At 47.8% G+C, this 17,586-nt stretch overlaps 1 protein-coding gene across 2 annotated transcripts in view; it reads left to right on the forward strand.

Moving 5' to 3' along the window:
- The window catches only part of col22a1 (collagen, type XXII, alpha 1), a 48,036-nt gene extending 31,343 nt beyond the window's left edge, over nucleotides 1-16,693 (forward strand). For both annotated transcript variants that reach the window (XM_079749910.1, XM_079749911.1), the window contains 26 exons: nucleotides 674-718; nucleotides 1,487-1,564; nucleotides 2,290-2,325; nucleotides 2,596-2,649; nucleotides 3,472-3,516; nucleotides 3,750-3,785; nucleotides 4,074-4,187; nucleotides 4,785-4,838; nucleotides 4,993-5,046; nucleotides 5,188-5,241; nucleotides 5,856-5,909; nucleotides 6,088-6,141; nucleotides 6,394-6,447; nucleotides 6,571-6,624; nucleotides 7,106-7,150; nucleotides 7,918-7,971; nucleotides 8,094-8,147; nucleotides 8,356-8,409; nucleotides 10,693-10,764; nucleotides 10,895-10,930; nucleotides 11,035-11,079; nucleotides 11,362-11,541; nucleotides 11,707-11,773; nucleotides 12,420-12,602; nucleotides 13,350-13,427; nucleotides 13,839-16,693. In XM_079749910.1, coding sequence (XP_079606036.1) covers nucleotides 674-718; nucleotides 1,487-1,564; nucleotides 2,290-2,325; nucleotides 2,596-2,649; nucleotides 3,472-3,516; nucleotides 3,750-3,785; nucleotides 4,074-4,187; nucleotides 4,785-4,838; nucleotides 4,993-5,046; nucleotides 5,188-5,241; nucleotides 5,856-5,909; nucleotides 6,088-6,141; nucleotides 6,394-6,447; nucleotides 6,571-6,624; nucleotides 7,106-7,150; nucleotides 7,918-7,971; nucleotides 8,094-8,147; nucleotides 8,356-8,409; nucleotides 10,693-10,764; nucleotides 10,895-10,930; nucleotides 11,035-11,079; nucleotides 11,362-11,541; nucleotides 11,707-11,773; nucleotides 12,420-12,602; nucleotides 13,350-13,427; nucleotides 13,839-14,032 — 1,848 coding nt within the window. In that variant the 3' untranslated portion in view covers nucleotides 14,033-16,693. The remainder of the gene's footprint in view (nucleotides 1-673; nucleotides 719-1,486; nucleotides 1,565-2,289; nucleotides 2,326-2,595; nucleotides 2,650-3,471; nucleotides 3,517-3,749; nucleotides 3,786-4,073; nucleotides 4,188-4,784; nucleotides 4,839-4,992; nucleotides 5,047-5,187; nucleotides 5,242-5,855; nucleotides 5,910-6,087; nucleotides 6,142-6,393; nucleotides 6,448-6,570; nucleotides 6,625-7,105; nucleotides 7,151-7,917; nucleotides 7,972-8,093; nucleotides 8,148-8,355; nucleotides 8,410-10,692; nucleotides 10,765-10,894; nucleotides 10,931-11,034; nucleotides 11,080-11,361; nucleotides 11,542-11,706; nucleotides 11,774-12,419; nucleotides 12,603-13,349; nucleotides 13,428-13,838) is intronic.
- Nucleotides 16,694-17,586: the final 893 nt, after the last annotated feature.

Here is a 17,586-nt window from a genome sequence, read left to right on the forward strand (position 1 = left end):
ATCCACGTATCTGCCAGCCAGGGCCCCTTTGTCAACATCTCATCAGTCAGACACTGATGAGATGTTGACACAAAGGCCATGCTGGCCGGCTTCCTGTGCGCCAATGAAGGATAAAAGGGTGCTCTTATTGTAATGGAGAATGGCTGTGGCACGTTCACGTCTGCTGCTGCGGCGCAGATCTATTACCTTGTAACCGGTGCAGAACCCTGCCTCAGATCCCAGTCCTCCCAGTCCTCCCCAGAGCCAGTAAGAGGCAAACGGCTCGACCGCACGCCACGGTCGTCCGTGTTCACCCGACCCTTTGCACACTTAAGCTCGTTTAGTCTCTCCCCATATGGCCCATGTGCTGACCACGCAAACAGGAAATGGCATCCAACAAAAAACACCAAAAAACAAACGTGTAAAACGAAAGAAAAAGCTACTATGAAGGGCCTCGCACATCAAACCAGCATGTGAGCGCAATGCGGGCCGTGTTGCAGTCAAAGCAGCGGTGGTTAACACAGCGACCAGGTGCAGTCCCGGAGGGATGGTGCTTTACTACGCTCACACAAAGAGAGAGCCACCCCATTACTACACTGACTTCCTGTTGTAATTGATTTCCCCTCAAAGGGCTTGCTAATGCTGGCTGTGTGAATGCCCAGTGATGTGATTGATGTCATTTGTGATAATACAGGGGGAGCCCGGGCAGCCGGGTGTCCAAGGACCTCCAGGGCCGCAGGTAATGCCCCATCACAATCCTGTGTGTGTGTGTGTGTGTGTTTTTGTGTGTGCATGTGTGTGTGTGTGTGTGTGTGTGCGCGTGTGTGTGTGTGTGTGTTTGTGTGTGCAAGTGTGTGTGTGTGTGTGTGTGTGTGTGTGTGTGTGTGTGTGTGTGTGTGTGTGTGTGTGAGCGTCTGTGTGTGTGTGTGTGTGTATGTGCGCATCTGTGTGTGTGTTTTCCCCAATGTGAGAAAGCTTTTGGGTCCTGCCTCAAGGTGACTTGTGGAGGTAACATACAGAGCTGCTTTCTTTGTCACCCCCAAATAAATAAACAAACACACACATTTATTCCCGGCCGGGTTGGAGGAAACAATTCATTTCCTCTCAGAAAGAAACTAAAGCAATTTCTAGAGCCGTCATACTTTGACCAGTGCAGTGATTATGACCTGCTCTGGCCAGGAGAGCGAGGGCAGTGGAAGGGAAAGGCCAGACAAGGGGCATTTGCTGGATTTATGGCGCTAAATGGTTTACCCACATCGCCTCCATATTTCCTCCCTTACTGAGTACCGAAATGTCAACGACAGATTGGATTTTTTTTCTCTCCTTCCCCTTCTATATATTTATCATAAATGATCAATAAAGTGTTGTTTCTGGGCTCAGCCACCATAGAATTAGACCCACACCACCACAGCCCAGAGAGGGGCACTCCAGGCAAAGGCTTTGATGGATAGCAGCCTTTCCTCAGACTGTAGGTGTTCATCTGTACGTGTCTCCCCCTGCGTCATAGGGCCAGACCGGACCCTCGGGACCCCAGGGTGGGCCAGGACTGAGGGGCATCCCCGGGGAAGGGAAGGTCGGAGTCCAGGTAGGGATGGGTTTATTGTCATGCTCCCTCTTCCTTCTCTGACCTGTGGTGACTGAATGACTGTTTAAAGTGACGATGGATAACATCTCTGTCTCTGAGCTGTCGTCCTCTATGGTGACTGGATGACTGTTTAAAGTGACGATGGATAACATCTCTGTCTCTGAGCTGTCGTCCTCTATGGTGACTGGATGACTGTTTATAGTGACGATGGATAACATCTCTGTCTCTGAGCTGTCGTCCTCTGAGGTGACTGGATGACTGTTTAAAGTGACGATGGATAACATCTCTGTCTCTGAGCTGTCGTCCTCTATGGTGACTGGATGACTGTTTATAGTGACGATGGATAACATCTCTGTCTCTGAGCTGTCGTCCTCTGTGGTGACTGGATGACTGTTTATAGTGACGATGGATAACATCTCTGTCTCTAAGCTGTCGTCCTCTGTGGTGACTGGATGACTGTTTATAGTGACGATGGATAACTGTTTATAGTGAAGATGGATAACATCTCTGTCTCTGAGCTGTCGTCCTCTGTGGTGACTGGATGACTGTTTATAGTGACGATGGATAACATCTCTGTCTCTGAGCTGTCGTCCTCTGTGGTGACTGGATGACTGTTTATAATGACGATGGATAACATCTCTGTCTCTGAGCTGTCGTCCTCTGTGGTGACTGGATGACTGTTTAAAGTGACGATGGATAACATCTCTGTCTGTGTTCTCCTTCAGGGACCCCCAGGACTCAGGGGAGAGCCCGGTGCCGCGGTACTCTCTTTATTCATTTTGAATTCAATTAATTTCATCCCATTTCATTGATCAGACACAATTTTTACCATTTGATTAGATTTGATATTGTACATCAACATACATGCCATTTGGTGGATCCCTTTAACTAAATCACGTAGTCTGTACTTTTTTGAGCATGCAACCAATTATGAAACAGTGATAGTTCTAAATGAATTCTTGTAAAGTGTCATATGTTGTTATGATATCTTTGTGGTTGTTTAATCCATTGTACTGGTTGTCTCTCTGCAGGGGCTGAGGGGCCAAGCAGGCACAGCCGGTGCCCAGGGGCCCGCAGGACACAACGTAGGAACCCTCCCCCATATGTCTTGTTAGTGTCAGCATCACTAGTTAACACAGCCATGTCTGTCTGGGAGGCTCAGGCCCAGGCACTAGTGTGTAGTTCCTCTCATGACCTCTGGGGGGGCTCAAGCCAAGGCACTAGTGTGTAGTTCCTCTCATGACCTCTGGGGGGCTCAAGCCAAGGCACTAGTGTGTAGTTCCTCTCATGACCTCTGGGGGGCTCAGGCAAAGGCACTAGTGTGTAGTTCCTCTCATGACCTCTGGGGGGCTCAGGCGAAGGCACTAGTGTGTAGTTCCTCTCATGACCTCTGGGGGGCTCAGGCAAAGGCACTAGTGTGTAGTTCCTCTCATGACCTCTGGGGGGCTCAGGCAAAGGCACTAGTGTGTAGTTCCTCTCATGACCTCTGGGGGGCTCGCAGTAGAGGGCGCCACAGTGATCTGTCTCCATTCTCTGAGTCCATGGGAGGAAATGTTGATTGTTTCTCCGTAATACGAAGGTGATCCATTCAGACATCATTCTGTCAGGATCTCAGCTGGTTAATCTTAATATAAATTCTGCCAGGTCCTGGTGGACACGTACATTTCCTTAAAAACTATTATGGGTTGAAATATAAGTGAGTTTTAAGCATAGACTGGTGGAAGGCAGCCATTCAAGTCCCGCCCTCGTACACCGTGACAGTTACAAATGCTTTCTATTGCTCATTGCACAATATGGCGACGCTAACCCCCAATGCTACCTCCATATGACGAGCTTACTGATGCAAACTTTATCAACTTAGCCATCTGTACTGATTTTCCCCTCTGCGGCCTCCTTCTGAAATGCAGGGTGTACCTGGAAGACCTGGAGAGAAAGGGGACGCCGGTGTACCTGTAAGTATCCCGAGTGGCTGATAGACACCTGGCTGCAGAATATAATCATATGGAATCCAGTAAAAAACACGCATCCAAATTGTAATGTGTACTAAAAGCACAACTTATTCATGAGTTTACCACTAGCGATCAACAGCATAAGCTATCCATACCCTACACATTAAGTACACACATAAATTACAGTTTGCTTCTGATTGATGTGTTATTAACCAAGTGTGTTTATTGTCTCACAGGGGAAGGCTGCAGATCTCTCTGAGCTGGATCTTAAGGTAACGCATCAGCGCACACACACACACACACACACACACACACACACACACACACACACACACACACACACACACACACACACACACACACACAAACAAACACACACACACATCAACAACTACACACACACACACACACACACACACACATCAACAACTACACGCACACATCAACCCTCAAACATACACACATCAACCTCCCCCCCCACACACACACACACACAAACACACAAACATCAGCCCCCACACACGCACACAAACAAACACATGTCCACCCTTGTCCTCCAGAGCGTGTGCTCGGACTGTCCCGCCGGCCCGCCCGGAACCCCCGGCCTGCCTGGCATTCCGGGAGAGAAGGGACACAACGGCCTTCCCGGGAAGAACGGTGAAGATGGCTACCCAGTGAGTAGCACGACCCTTTAATGTCATCGCGGTTGGTCTCCCTCACTAAGCACTTTGTCGTGTCTCCGCGATGTTTGCTTATTCCAAACAGTTTGTTGTTCTCGCGGGGATGCGTCACTCGTTTCACACTTTATATCGCTGTTCTGTACCAAAATAACTCAATGAATAAAGTTTGATTTGTTACCCCTCCATGCACTATTATTTATTATAGTATGCCTCTGCCTCTCTCTCTCTCTCTCTCTCTCTCTCTCTCTCTCTCTCTCTCTCTCTCTCTGTCTCTATCTCTCTCTCTCCATCTCTCTCTGTCTTTCTCTCTCTCTCTCCCTCTCTCTCTCTCTCTCTCTCTCTCTCTCTCTCTCTCTCTCTCTCTCTCTCTCTCTCTCTCTCGTTATCATGTGTGTAAGGCATGTTTCTACGCTAGCCTTTTATCATCCATCAGCCCCAGGCATGAAATTGGTTATGGACTGAAGCTGTGTGTGTGTTGTAGCGGGCAGTGTGTGTGTGTGTGTCGGGGGGGGGGGGGTGATTAGGGTCTTGTAGAGGTGCTCCTGATCCGCCGGCCTGGATAGAGACCATTGTTTTGTTGTGTTTCCCCAGGGCCAGGTGGGGCCGACGGGGCCCGCGGGGCCCTCGGGGGCCGACGGGACCAAGGCAAGTGGAGCATCCTTATGGGGCCCCCAGGGAGAGACCCCGTGGCTCTCACCCCGCCGAAGCCCACGGTAGCACATCTCAAAATAGTTCTCTGTCAAGGATCGGCTCTAAAATGTGTTTTCTGTGAACCCGTTCCGCCCTGAACAAACTGCAGGGAACCAAAGGAGACCGCGGACCCGCCGGGACCAACGGAGATAAGGGGGAGAAGGTAGGCACAAAACCAGCCAATGGGCTGATTCATTCTTGTCTGTTAATATACCAGTGAACCTCTGGAGTCATCGCTTTCTCCACTTTAACGGGATACATACAGCAGTTCAGTTAAAGGTGGTTCCTTGGTCTGTCTTCACAGGGACACCCCGGGCCTCCTGGCCACCAGGGGGCCGCTGGTCTTCCAGGCAGTGCTGTACGTAACGCTTCAGACTCGTTCTAACGGGAGGCACGGGGCATCGGGATGGTATCACACAATCCTTTCCCTGGGAACCAGGGACGACACTCGCTGGCTCGCTGACTCATGATCCAAAATAATCCCAAGGGAATTGAATAACATAGTGATACATTGTTTTGCCTCTTTAACTTGAACTTAACTCGAACTTAGGAACACTGGTTGTTGCTACTAAGGTTTCGAACTCGCTCCGTCTGTGCCTGGCGTCATTCAGGAACCTCGACCAAAGTCAGGCCACGTCACACCCACCGCTTTTGAACAGCTGGCTATTTCGGAATTGGAATTGGAGAGAAGGTATCTGCTTGCTGAGCTAACGCCAAAATAAGTCAAAAATATGCAAGCTGAAGAAAAAGGCGGCCAAATTCATCGTAGGTTTAGATGAAGATTCATTCAAAGGTTGCCAAGCGACATTAAACAGGTGCAGCGCACTGATTTTTTCAAGGTAGTCCAGTGCCACAGCTGAAAAGGTTTTTGTGAATCGGCACCTTAGTGTGCTCCTGTTCTTAGTGGGATTCCTCAACATCAATCATCTGCTGTCCCACAACGCTTACACTTTCTGTTTCTCGTTGCCTCAGGGTAACGACGGGCCGCCTGGTCCATTGGGCCCCCCAGGGGCCCCAGGAGAAAAGGTCAGTCTCCACTCTGCATTTTATATTCAACCAAGATATTATTATTCCCAATGTGTCATTCCTGTAGCACACCTGAAGGTCATTACGTCTCAGTGCTAGTAGTCATTAGTCATGGCTTAGCGGTGACCTCTTTTTTTGTTGTTGTTTGTCTGTCTGTCTGTCTCTTTTTTGTTGCTAGGGTAAAGAGGGACTCAAGGGTATCCAGGGTCCACCTGGTCTTCCTGGGATGATGGTAGGAAATACACTTTTACTAGTGAACACCAAATTCCTTCACTTTAACTAGTGAACACCAAACTACTTCACATTTACTAGAGCACACCAAACTACTACAAATGTATAGAAACATTTTGTACAACACCTTCAGATTTGATGATTGAAGCAGAGAAAATGCTAAATGCTATCGTGTGTGTGTGTGTGTGTGTGTGTGTGTGTGTGTGTGTGTGTGTGTGTGTGTGTGGTTGTGTGTGTGTGTGTTGTTGTGCAGGGCCAGTCCGGCAAAACAGGGAAAGATGGCCGATCCGGTGAACCCGGCGAGCCTGTAAGTACCAGCTGTTACCACGGCATCACAACACAGCTGTAATATATATATTGTAGGATATTGTTAGCATTAAGGTGGACCACGTCGCACAGCATGTGTATACGTAATCATGTGTGTTTTCAGGGCAAGCAGGGCGATCCAGGACCAGCGGGCAACACAGGACTCAGAGGAATGCCTGTACGTGATTGACCGACCGCATCCGTTTTTTACTATCAAAATGAGTTCAGACTTTCTTGCAATCCCAAATGTCTGCCTCGCAAGGTGATGCAGAGTTCACCAACATCAACCACAGTCTTACTATGGTCCGTATAATAAAGGCATTTATTAAATGGCGGTGGGTCAGTGAGGTAATCTTCATCCTTCTCTGTGGAGAGGGATGGTGACTGATACGGAAGACTCAATCCAACACATTCCATCTACAATTGTTCACACAATGTCTTATGAAAGCAGTTGCAGGCATAGCGATCCTAGTGTCAGAGACTGCTTTATTGCAGCAGCAGGTTCACTTCGTTTGACAACCACAAACACACACAACATCCGGTTCGGCCCAGCCAGCCATTACCGGCTTTAATTACACACTGTAGGACAAATCGGCCCGATTCCAAAGCCTGGGAGTTGATTTTGTACTTTTCCTCCGCCCTTCTGTTTTCCTCTGCAGGGTTTTAAAGGCCACCGAGGCGAACCCGGACCCTCGGGATCCAAGGTCAGTTTGTTAATCAGCCTCAATTAGCAGCTCATTACCGCAACACCTGGGTCACGCTGCCCACAGCCCCCCCCCCCCCCCCACAGAATGTCGAGGCGGCGACATCCTCCTCCCCCCGATGCTAAATGTCAGAGAAGTCGCCCGTTCCTCCGGCGCTCGGCGTGGCCCCGTCCTCTGTGTCTGGTTCAGCCGGCTCTCAGCCCCAGGTAGTGTCTACCAGCAGTCTGCCGTGACCAATAGCACGGCTCATTACGACCGCCGCCCCCCCTCCCGATTGGGTGAAGGCGAGGCAGGCTGCCCTGCGGCGCCACCCGCCCCCCGCCTGTCGGCACACACTCCCAGACAGCACGGACACGCAGGCACACACATACACACACACACACACAAATACACACACACACACACACACACACACACACACACAATCGGAGAGATCACGCATACACACACACACACACGCACGCACACACAATTAGAGAGATCACACACACACACACACACACAGACAAGCAGACATATCACACACACACACACACACACACACACACAATCAGAGATATCGCACACACACACACACACACACACGTTCAGGTCAGAATGAAGGTTGATTGATATCAGTTGCATCACATTAATATTTACTGTGACGAGGATTGGACCCGTAGGAAGGAGAAACAATGACCTCGTACAATAACTCACAGACACAGGTGGGTGTGAATGGATAATCAGTTGTGTTGGGTTACTCCTCGTTTCCATGTGTGGAAAACAAGGGGGAAGATGGAAAATCGGGATTGCCTGGACGGGAGGGGAAACCTGGAACAGATGTAAGTACAACCAGTCCCAGTCCGGAGACACTCAGTAGCCAGGCCCTTGAAGACCATTGGTTGACCATCGGTTGAGTCTGTTGTTGGTTCATATACCTGTTTCTCATTTGTTTTTCTTAAAGGGAGCCACGGGCACCCCAGGTGGAGACGGGCTGATGGGGCAAAGGGGGGAATCAGTGAGTCACACACACACACACACACACACACACACACACACACACACACACACACACACACACACACACACACACACACACACACACACACACACAATCAGAGATATCACGCACACACACACACACACACACACACACACACACATTGCTTTGGGCCATGGCCCTCTTTCTTATCTGTTCCTCTGCTGTCTCCTCTCACACACTGCAGGGCAAACCAGGTGAACCGGGGCCCTCAGGAAAACCAGGAGCCGCCGGTACTCCGGTGAGTATTCTGTTGCCAGCACTAACGAGTAATGCAAGACTGCCGAGTCCCCAACGTGGCAGCTTAGCAATAACAGAGATGGACCAAATGTCCAAACACCCCCATGCCCTAACAGTTCCTCAACGATGACTCTCAGTGATTCTGTCCTACTGAACGAGGCTTTGATTCATGTTATTTGCAAGGTGAATGTATCGTTTCAATAACTCAGGGAAAATAAGTATGTAAGTAAATACTGATCCCCACATAGATCATTACGTAGTTATAATGGACCCGACCCCATGCCTTGATTCTTTTGGAGTGCAGTTGCAATCCCTCCTCAGAGTCTCTAAATTCCGCGATCACACAATGTGATTCTGTAAAAGATTGGAAAGTGCGTGGGATTATCAGTTGCATGGAATATTGTTGGTTTCGGAGATGAAAAGGGCAAGGATGTGTTGCACTAGGACAGACAGGAAGCAAATGATATATAAAAGTGGATATATATATATATATATATATATATACAGGGTGCGATTTGCCGGTGGGGATGGTGGGGATTATCCCCCCCTCTGGTTTACACGTCCTACCCTCTGCTGAATTATTTTTATCCTCGGTGGGGATAAAAATTATCCCCCCCACCCAAAGTATTTTCACCATTACATCGTAATAATTAACAACCAAAATACACAGGGTCCGTCTTCATTTTGAAACATTTTAAAATGTTTCTCAAAATTATCCCCCCCTCTGGTTTTTTCACAAATCGCACCCTGTATATATATATATATATATATATTTTTTTTTTTGTATACACATAATATATACAAAAATACTCATGTTGTGTCCAACTTCACAATTCTTGATGTCTTTTGTGGTACATGACCACTGCTGAACCAAACTTAGTTTTGTTCTTGTGTTCTGAAGTAGGAGTTGAGGCAGATCGAGCCGAGAGATCTTTTAGAAAAAGTCAAACCTTTGGCCCATTGTCCTATGATACCCCATCCATATTAATCAAGTGTGAGTAGAAAATGCCAGCCAGGTAGATTGAGATGTGAAATGAGATGTGAAATTGGGTCATTTTATTGTATTTTTCGTCAAACAGTTCAATTATAAGACCTCATCACACATTTAATTGAGGTCTTAACATCAGATTTAATGAGATATTCTGCTTTGTGCTGTGTCAGCCAATTTCTGATAAGATGTGTATCTTTGGAAAAGTTAGCCCTGCTGGAAAAGTCCAGTACATAGATGACATGAGGAAGGCTGTGGTGTGAGTGTCTGAGAGATCTTAGATGAACCTTTTCCATCCATTCATCCTATTGGCCCACAAATAGTCCTCATCTTTCTACACCGCAAATTAAATAAACACTTGCAATATCGTTGTTGTCCTATAGATGGTGCTGTCTCTTTGGTTTCATATAGTGTATTATCCAGTCTACCAAATTATTTTAAAGTTACAAGAGTACTATTGACCAGCAAGTGTGAATATAAATATGATCTAAATGGCAATGCTTGTTTAGTTTTATACCAAACTCAACTCAGCACTCCTCAATGGGAGTAACGACTCACCAAATTATGAGATACATTTCATCATTTTCCTGTCTTTGGGAATGGACAATGGTTGGTTACCACCTATGTTAAAAATGAGGTCAGCAACGCTTTCAGGTTATGCCTTAAAAGAACACTTCATCTGTCCTCCCGCTTGCATGTGATTGGAGAGAGTCATACGTTCATTCAGTACCAGTTACCAAACCCAAGCTAAATTTCCCTAAGGTCCACTCAGAACCCTTTTATTAGGAATGTTCCGTAATGAGATCAAATCCCAATAAAATGGAACCAAAACAATGTTACCTACTGCAGCTTCAATAAACAAAAAAAAAAATCTTTAATGAGAAACTGAACATAACGTTAGAACAACTCCCAATCAAACCCAGGTTTTATGACCGGAAAGCCTTTTTGATGGGAAATTCCATCACCCTGTGGCTGGCACCCCGCCCCCCCAGCCCGGCCGAGATCCCGTGTTGATATGAATATTAATCGGTTGCAGCTGGTCCCGCCCAGCCGCAAGATTCTTCTGTGAGATTTTGATCCGCGGAAGTGGCACACGCTGATACCGGCCAGCGGCTTAATGTTAATCCAGTCCAGTCCGCCCGGCTGCTATCAGAGCCCAAGTTCATGGTGGCCCACCCACACACACACACACACACACACGCACACACACACACACACACACACACACACACACACACACACACACACACACACACATGCAGCGTTATGAACGCCTGCGTCTCTGCTCTTTCACAGGGTCTTATGGGAAACAAGGGAGAGCCCGGCAACCCTGGATTACCAGGGTTCAGCGGCCCCAAAGGCCCCACGGTAAGTACCGCACTCTTCCTCACTCTTCCCTCGCATGTTGCGGGCGAGGGAGTCTCCCACTGGAGCCCCGCCCTGTTTCTCTTGTGTCCGTGATGTAAGCATCCTCCCTAACTTAACCTTTGACCTGCAGGGTCCACACGGCCCGGTCGGCCCCGAGGGGAAGCAGGTAGGGGTCGTCCAATGTCATTCGATGTCAGCGATGGTGCTGAACGATTTAAGGGCCTGTTGTTCCATCATCACACCTTGTCCTCCCTGGGTGTGTGTTCTCAGGGGATGCCAGGCAGAGTGGGGGACCGCGGCATCAAGGGAGACAGGGTGAGCAGCAACGCCCCACGCACCCGGCCGCGGCCGGACATGCGGAGAGATTGTCTGGAGTCCGATACGAAGCGAGCGAAAAATATACAGCCTGCTACGTCCAATCTCTGTGTGCCTCTCCCCTTTAAAACATGGTTCTATTTCTTCTTTGAGACGCGCTCTTACTTTGAAGCTGAACTCACTCTGTTTGTGGTGTGGGCCTAAGAGCGAACGCAGCGCTCCATAGCAGCGTGGTTCACCTGTGAGCACAGAGCACTAACGCACACTGTCCCCCGCCTGAAGGGTGACCCGGGAAACAAGGGCGACAAAGGACACAACGGGGAGCCCGGCATTCCTGGCAACCCCGGAACCCCGGGACGGAAGGGCCACACCGGGATGATGGGCATGTCAGGGCCACAGGGGGACATCGGCCCCACGGGGCCCCAGGGAACGATCGGTAACCCTGGAACGCCGGGGCCCAGGGTGAGTGATGCCTCCGCGGGCCAAGGTCCAACACGGGATGGACCCGCCCGCCCGTGTCGGAGCCATTATCGCGTGCCAAACAAGCACCACCTTCAACACTTTAGCGCTTTACCCCTCTAACACACAAATGGCTAACGGGCGGCGCCACCGTGTCCTCTGCCACAGGGAGAGGCGGTGTCGCTGGAGCAGATGCGGCGACTGATCCAGGAAGAGCTCAGTAAACAGTTGGACTGTAAGGCCCGCGCTCGGTTCTTATTCCCCGCGTGACAAATAGAGTCTATGTTTTAGGTTGGACTTCGTCATTGTACACGTTCTGCTTTTTGGCTGAATACCTCTACCGTTTTAATCGTGCATGTTGAGCACTTGGGAAACCTTTTTTTCTCAAGGCGCTATACAAATAGAGTGCATTAGTACAATCATTGCTTGCAGGATTTTGCACATTTTGTGGAAAGGCCTCATTGTTTATGTCTTTGGGATTCATGTTTTAACGATGTGTGTGTGTATGTGTGTGTGTGTGTGTGCGTGTTCGTGTGCGTGCGTGTGTGTGTGTCTGCGCGTGTGTGTCTGTGTGTGCGTGCGTGTCTGTGTGTGTGCATGTGTGTGTGTGTGTGTGTGTGTGTATGTGTGTGTGTGTGTGTGCGTGTTCGTGTGCGTGTGTGTGTGTGTGTCTGCGCGTGTGTGTGTCTGCGCGTGTGTGTGTCTGTGTGTGTGTGTGTTTGTGCGTGCGTGTCTGTGTGTGTGCATGTGTGTGTGTGTGTGCATGTGTGCGTGCGTGCGTGCGTGCGTGCGTGCGTGCGCCTGTGTCTGTGCCTGTGTCTGTGTCTGCGTGTGCGTGTGCGTGCGTGCGTGCGTGCGTGCGTGTGTCTGTGGGGGTGCAGCCAAACTGGCCTACCTGATCTCCCAGATCCAGCCGGCCCACGTGAAGACCACGGCGGGGCGGCCCGGGACCCCGGGGACGCCGGGGAAGGACGGTTCCCCGGGTCGCCCGGGCCCACCGGGGGAGCAGGGGATGCCCGGTCAGAACGGAGGGGAGGGCCTCCGAGGACCGCACGGCCCCAAAGGTGAGGGAGACCGGGGGCCCGTCCAGCCCAGGGCCAGGGGGGCCCGTCCAGCCCAGGGCCAGGGGGGCTCGTTCAGGACAGGCCTTTGGGTTCACCCCCGGCTCCAGCGCTGTCTGGAGCCGGGGGCTTTCTGTGGGCCTTGGGTTTGTCAGCGGGGGGCCCACTGCTCTTGGGAACACACTTATACAACAACACAAGAGAAGGCGTAGGCACAGCCCAAAGCACACAAACCATTTGTCTGCCTCTAAAATGCAAAAGCGTAAGAGAAAAAATACATCTCTGCCACGATCACGCTTGTGTGCTTTGGACCTCATTATTCGTTTATCAAAAATTTGATTATTGTAATTTCGCTTTTAGTGTTGTTAAAATTACACATTTTCTAACGTGTTAACAAATTGAACCGCCTAATTAAAAGGAATTAATAATCAGCTGATAAAAATACCGTGTCAACACCTCTATGTACCCACACGCAAATCAACACACACCGACTGCAGAGGCTCCACATTTACTCCCAACCCTGATGCGTGAGAGGTTTTTGTTAGTGTCCTTTTAAACACCGGGTCAGTTTGGACTGTGAGCAGTTCATACTGGAGTCTGACACTGGCAACATTTAATCAATAATGTGAACAACAGAACAGGAAAATCAGAACAAAAGATTGGATCTGAGCGATAAATGAGCTTTATCGAGCATTAAGGCACGCAGTGTGAACCATACCTCAGAGACCAACGTGTTGCTCTCCCACCCAGGTGAACGAGGAACCAGAGGAGAAAAGGGAGAGAATGGTGTCGGGGAGCGAGGAGAGAAAGGACCTGCCGGTCCTATAGGTAACACCGAGTTCCTAACAAGCTACTATCTTGCAGAAATGTATTCACCTGGAAAAACGACTTAATGACGTGCCCTCGGGCAAAAGGACAGGCAAACACAATTTGTAGTGCAAAGATGGAAACCCCTGGCGCTTATCGGGCCCTCATTATATGCCGTGGTCCGCAATCGGCTAAGTGCTGACATTAGATAACACACGGTACATACACCCTGATTCTACTGGAGGCGAGGTCTGTGAGGCTGTAAATGGAAGGCAAATAGAGAGCTGCATTAACATTAACATTTGGAAACTCCCATAAAATCAGATGGCACAAGAAGTATGTTCTGGCTCCACGGCCCCCCGTCCTTATCTCGCTAGGAGCTTGCGTGGTTGCGTTGGTGAAGCTAAAGCTGTCTCTATCCCCCCCTCCCAGGCCCAGCCGGTCTGCCCGGCTACGGTAAAGACGGAAGCCCGGGACAAGTGGGCACCCAGGGAGAGCCAGGGAATCCCGGCCCCCACGGGCAGACCGGGCCCCCGGGACCCACCGGCCAGTGCGACCCCAGCCAGTGCGCTTATTACGCTAGCATGGCGTCAAGACCCCACACCAAGAACACCAAGGGGACTTAAAACACACGCAAACACACACGCACACACATGCACACATGAACACATGCGCACACATACACATACACACACACACAAGCGAAAATACAAAGAGCTTGAAGTCCAGCTGTATTCATGAACCGAGTGTGTGTTCATATGAATTGAGAACTTTTTACTTTTAGTGGTGATGATAACCTCACGTGGGAGGGCTGAAGCCCGTGCTGCCGGTCCAGTTTTCATGATTCTTTTGGGAGGATCAGGGTTTTTTTTGGAATTGCTCCATTGGTGTTTTAGATATTAACATTATGATGGGTAGAGAGGGCAGCTGAGTACGTTTTTACAATGTTCCATTAGAGTATGCATCAGTCAATAGTCATTTTAGTTTTATTTTCCACTTTGTTATGTTCCCAGGTCATATGGGGCAATACAGTTTAAGATGAAGTTGAAAAAGGGATCCTTTCAGCCCCTCTGAGTGGAGATTCTGGACCTCACTCCTCTTTCATTATCCCATACATCCCGATAGTCTGAACCGATCTCCAAGCAGTACTCTCCTGAAACCGTGACACTCCATTAATCCACATCACCCTGATGTTCCCCTGATCCGAGGATCCTAGCTTTGGATTGTATTAACCTCTCGTCAAAGTAGTTTTCTACTTTTATAATAGAGGGGGGCTTAGCCTCATGAGACAATCCAGACACCCAGATTTGTGTTCCGCCACGAATACCAGTCTTGCCTTATCGTTCTTAAGTCAATGACATGTTCAGTTAACTCGGGTTTATCGGATGAATCACGGACACCCTTTCATCTCTTGCCTGATCCGGTTTGAAGTGAAGCCAAAACCTCTTTCCAAAAAAAGCATTGAGTGCTGATGTCTGTTCTTCTCTTAACATTGTTATTCTGTCCATTTAAGATGACATGCTTTGGAGTGCTAACCTTTCGTTCATGAAGACCAGTTGGTATTTGTAAGATATGAGTAGCATATTCATAATGCAGTCCATCTTCAACGAAGATTAAGAAATTAAATAAGATTGATGACGATGTTATGATGTCAGGCCAACTATGTCGTTTTTAATTATTGTAAAATTTACTATCATTAACTATATAGCCTAATACAGCAGAATTTCAATTCTTTCCTGTTTGTCTTTCCATGTCCTTATTACCATGGGTATCAATGAGGTCAAAGATGCATGTCACGCAAGGGTGGGTATAAGTGAACCACTTGCTCAAATCATCGCAGCATATGTTGAACATACAAGGCGTAAACTTGTTAAAATTAGACCTGTAATACCATCCAGATATTCTATAGTTTCTCGTTTCACACTGAATCTGTCCGGTCTTGAATGGGCAGCAATAGATTTCCGAAAACTTTGTTCAAAAAGACTACAGCCAATCAGATTAGATAAATGAGTGATGGTTTCTCATAGATGAGGAAAGCCTCCTCTGTTCATCTTTTAGCATCGGTGAACATTGGCCTAATTTGAGTAAAACAGTTGGGATTGCTCTGCCGATGGTTACACGTTATTCTGCGGCCGCAATTGTTTTTCAAATCTGGAAGTGTGAGTGTGGCGCACTTCGCTTCCTCTCTTCTTTTATTTTTATCTACCCTTTGGGTAACCTCTCGAAGCACCGTTTTCCTCCTTTGTGTCAGGTTGGGGCTTACTGAACAGAGACTGGGGAGCCTCACAGAGGGGGGGTTCTCGCTCCTGAAGAGACACAGGGTTTATTATGCGTCCTCTTAAGGACGGAAATTGGAAGCGTTTCTTTCCCAGAATCCTGCTGGCTGGAGTGAGCCTGCATGGGTATGGGGGCTTTGCCTTAACCTCTCTGGAGATGTGTCCTTCACGTCTCCGGTGGGCCAATGAGACCAACTGCAAGGCTCCCTGATCCCAGTTCATGTAGAATCTATTAACTAACCCCTTCCCAACATCATTCGTGGTCAAGGTTTACTTTTGTCTCATTTATTCCCCCCTCACACACACATTTTTGTATGCTTTCTCTCGCTTTGCTGAGTTTGCAGCTTTGGGTTATGTCATGGACATGGTCGATGGTGAAATTTATCTCAAAGGAATATTGGAAGCAACCAAACCAGGTTTAGAAAGTGATGCGTTTTTTTTTAATTTACTTCTCAACATAACTTACAAATCGCAAAATAGCTATATCTGCAATGACAATTTAATGATAGAATGAGTATTATGGGCTACGGTTTTCTTGCTGCTCACTTTCAATTCACACCCTTACTTGCCTTGCACTACCCTCAACTTACCCGAAAGTTAGCTCTCTATCTACTTTGGCCTATTATTGATCAATGAAACCGTACCAGTATTGTATATGTTATCATTTTGTATATGTCTACTCTGATCCACTATAAGGTAAAACATCACAGAGCAAGGTGAAATTGGCTAGCAAACACCTCAATTGCCATAACTTTAATTTTGTGATGCATTGTTTGTTTTGTAAATGTCTCCCTATACAGTTGGCCTTGTTGAATGACGTATCTCCATTCATAAAAATAAGTTATACTACTAAATTATTCATAACGATGCAAATATGTTTATTTACCCATTTGTTATTACAGATTAATTGGTGCTATTCTAAATCAGTATTATGTGTTTTACGTTGGGAGAGATACACACGTTGTACTGTATATTGAAATAAAGACTGGAGCAGATCCATTTTCTAGGAAATCGTTTTTCTTTCTTTCCTCATGGGACTGGTGTGTATGTACTGTATAACAAAGAACTTTGGATGTTCTTTGTGGAAATGATTGTGTTTTGACTGAACACATTCATTTGACAGCAAACACAGTTTAGGAAAACAAACTGATTGAGACGGATTGCCTTCAACCTGGATCACATTTAATTGCATGCCTTCTCTTTCAAAGGATCTGCTAAATTAATGTTTGTTGGCAGTATGAAAAAATCTCTCCAATACAATAATGAACTTGCATGGTTTTTAATTGTCCAACCAACCACAAGGTAATTTAAATAATGGTCCATAACTAAAACCTGGCTACTTTGCTTTGCAATCAGTAGAGTGAACCAAACGATGGATGAAAGTCCTATGGGGATCCCATCTATTGTTGGACCCTGTGCCCGATTTACTGGATGTTGTACCTATGCACATGTTTTGGGCTCCAAGACCTATCCTTTCAAACACAAAATCCTCGGTTCAGTGGACACTGAAGTCTAGCCAGAGGCTTAAGGTCATGTTTGCTCTCTGGATGTGCCTTTTTTGTTTGTTTCTTTTTTTTGACTGTGCAGAGGAAGAAAACAATTTGATGCTCTCAAAAGTACACAGGCAACAGTGGATCTGGAGCCTGTAGCCCTGATCCATCCCTATCAAGAAGAATACAGCGCCCGGCAACTTAGTGATGAGACAAACCCAATGACCTACTCTTTTACAGCGCATGAACAATCGTACCCTCATGGTGGTGCCTGTTCATGTTTCTATCATGGTGGAAATGGATTAGGATCATCCAAGCAACTTGTCAAAAACACATTTTATTACATTATTTGAAAGACCTATAAAAAAAAGAACCTATAATCTCAGGTGGCTGGGGATGACTTCATTTTATAAT

The sequence above is a fragment of the Pollachius pollachius genome, assembly GCF_949987615.1.
Source record: "Pollachius pollachius genome assembly, chromosome: 13".
Classification (NCBI taxonomy): Eukaryota; Metazoa; Chordata; class Actinopteri; order Gadiformes; family Gadidae; genus Pollachius; species Pollachius pollachius.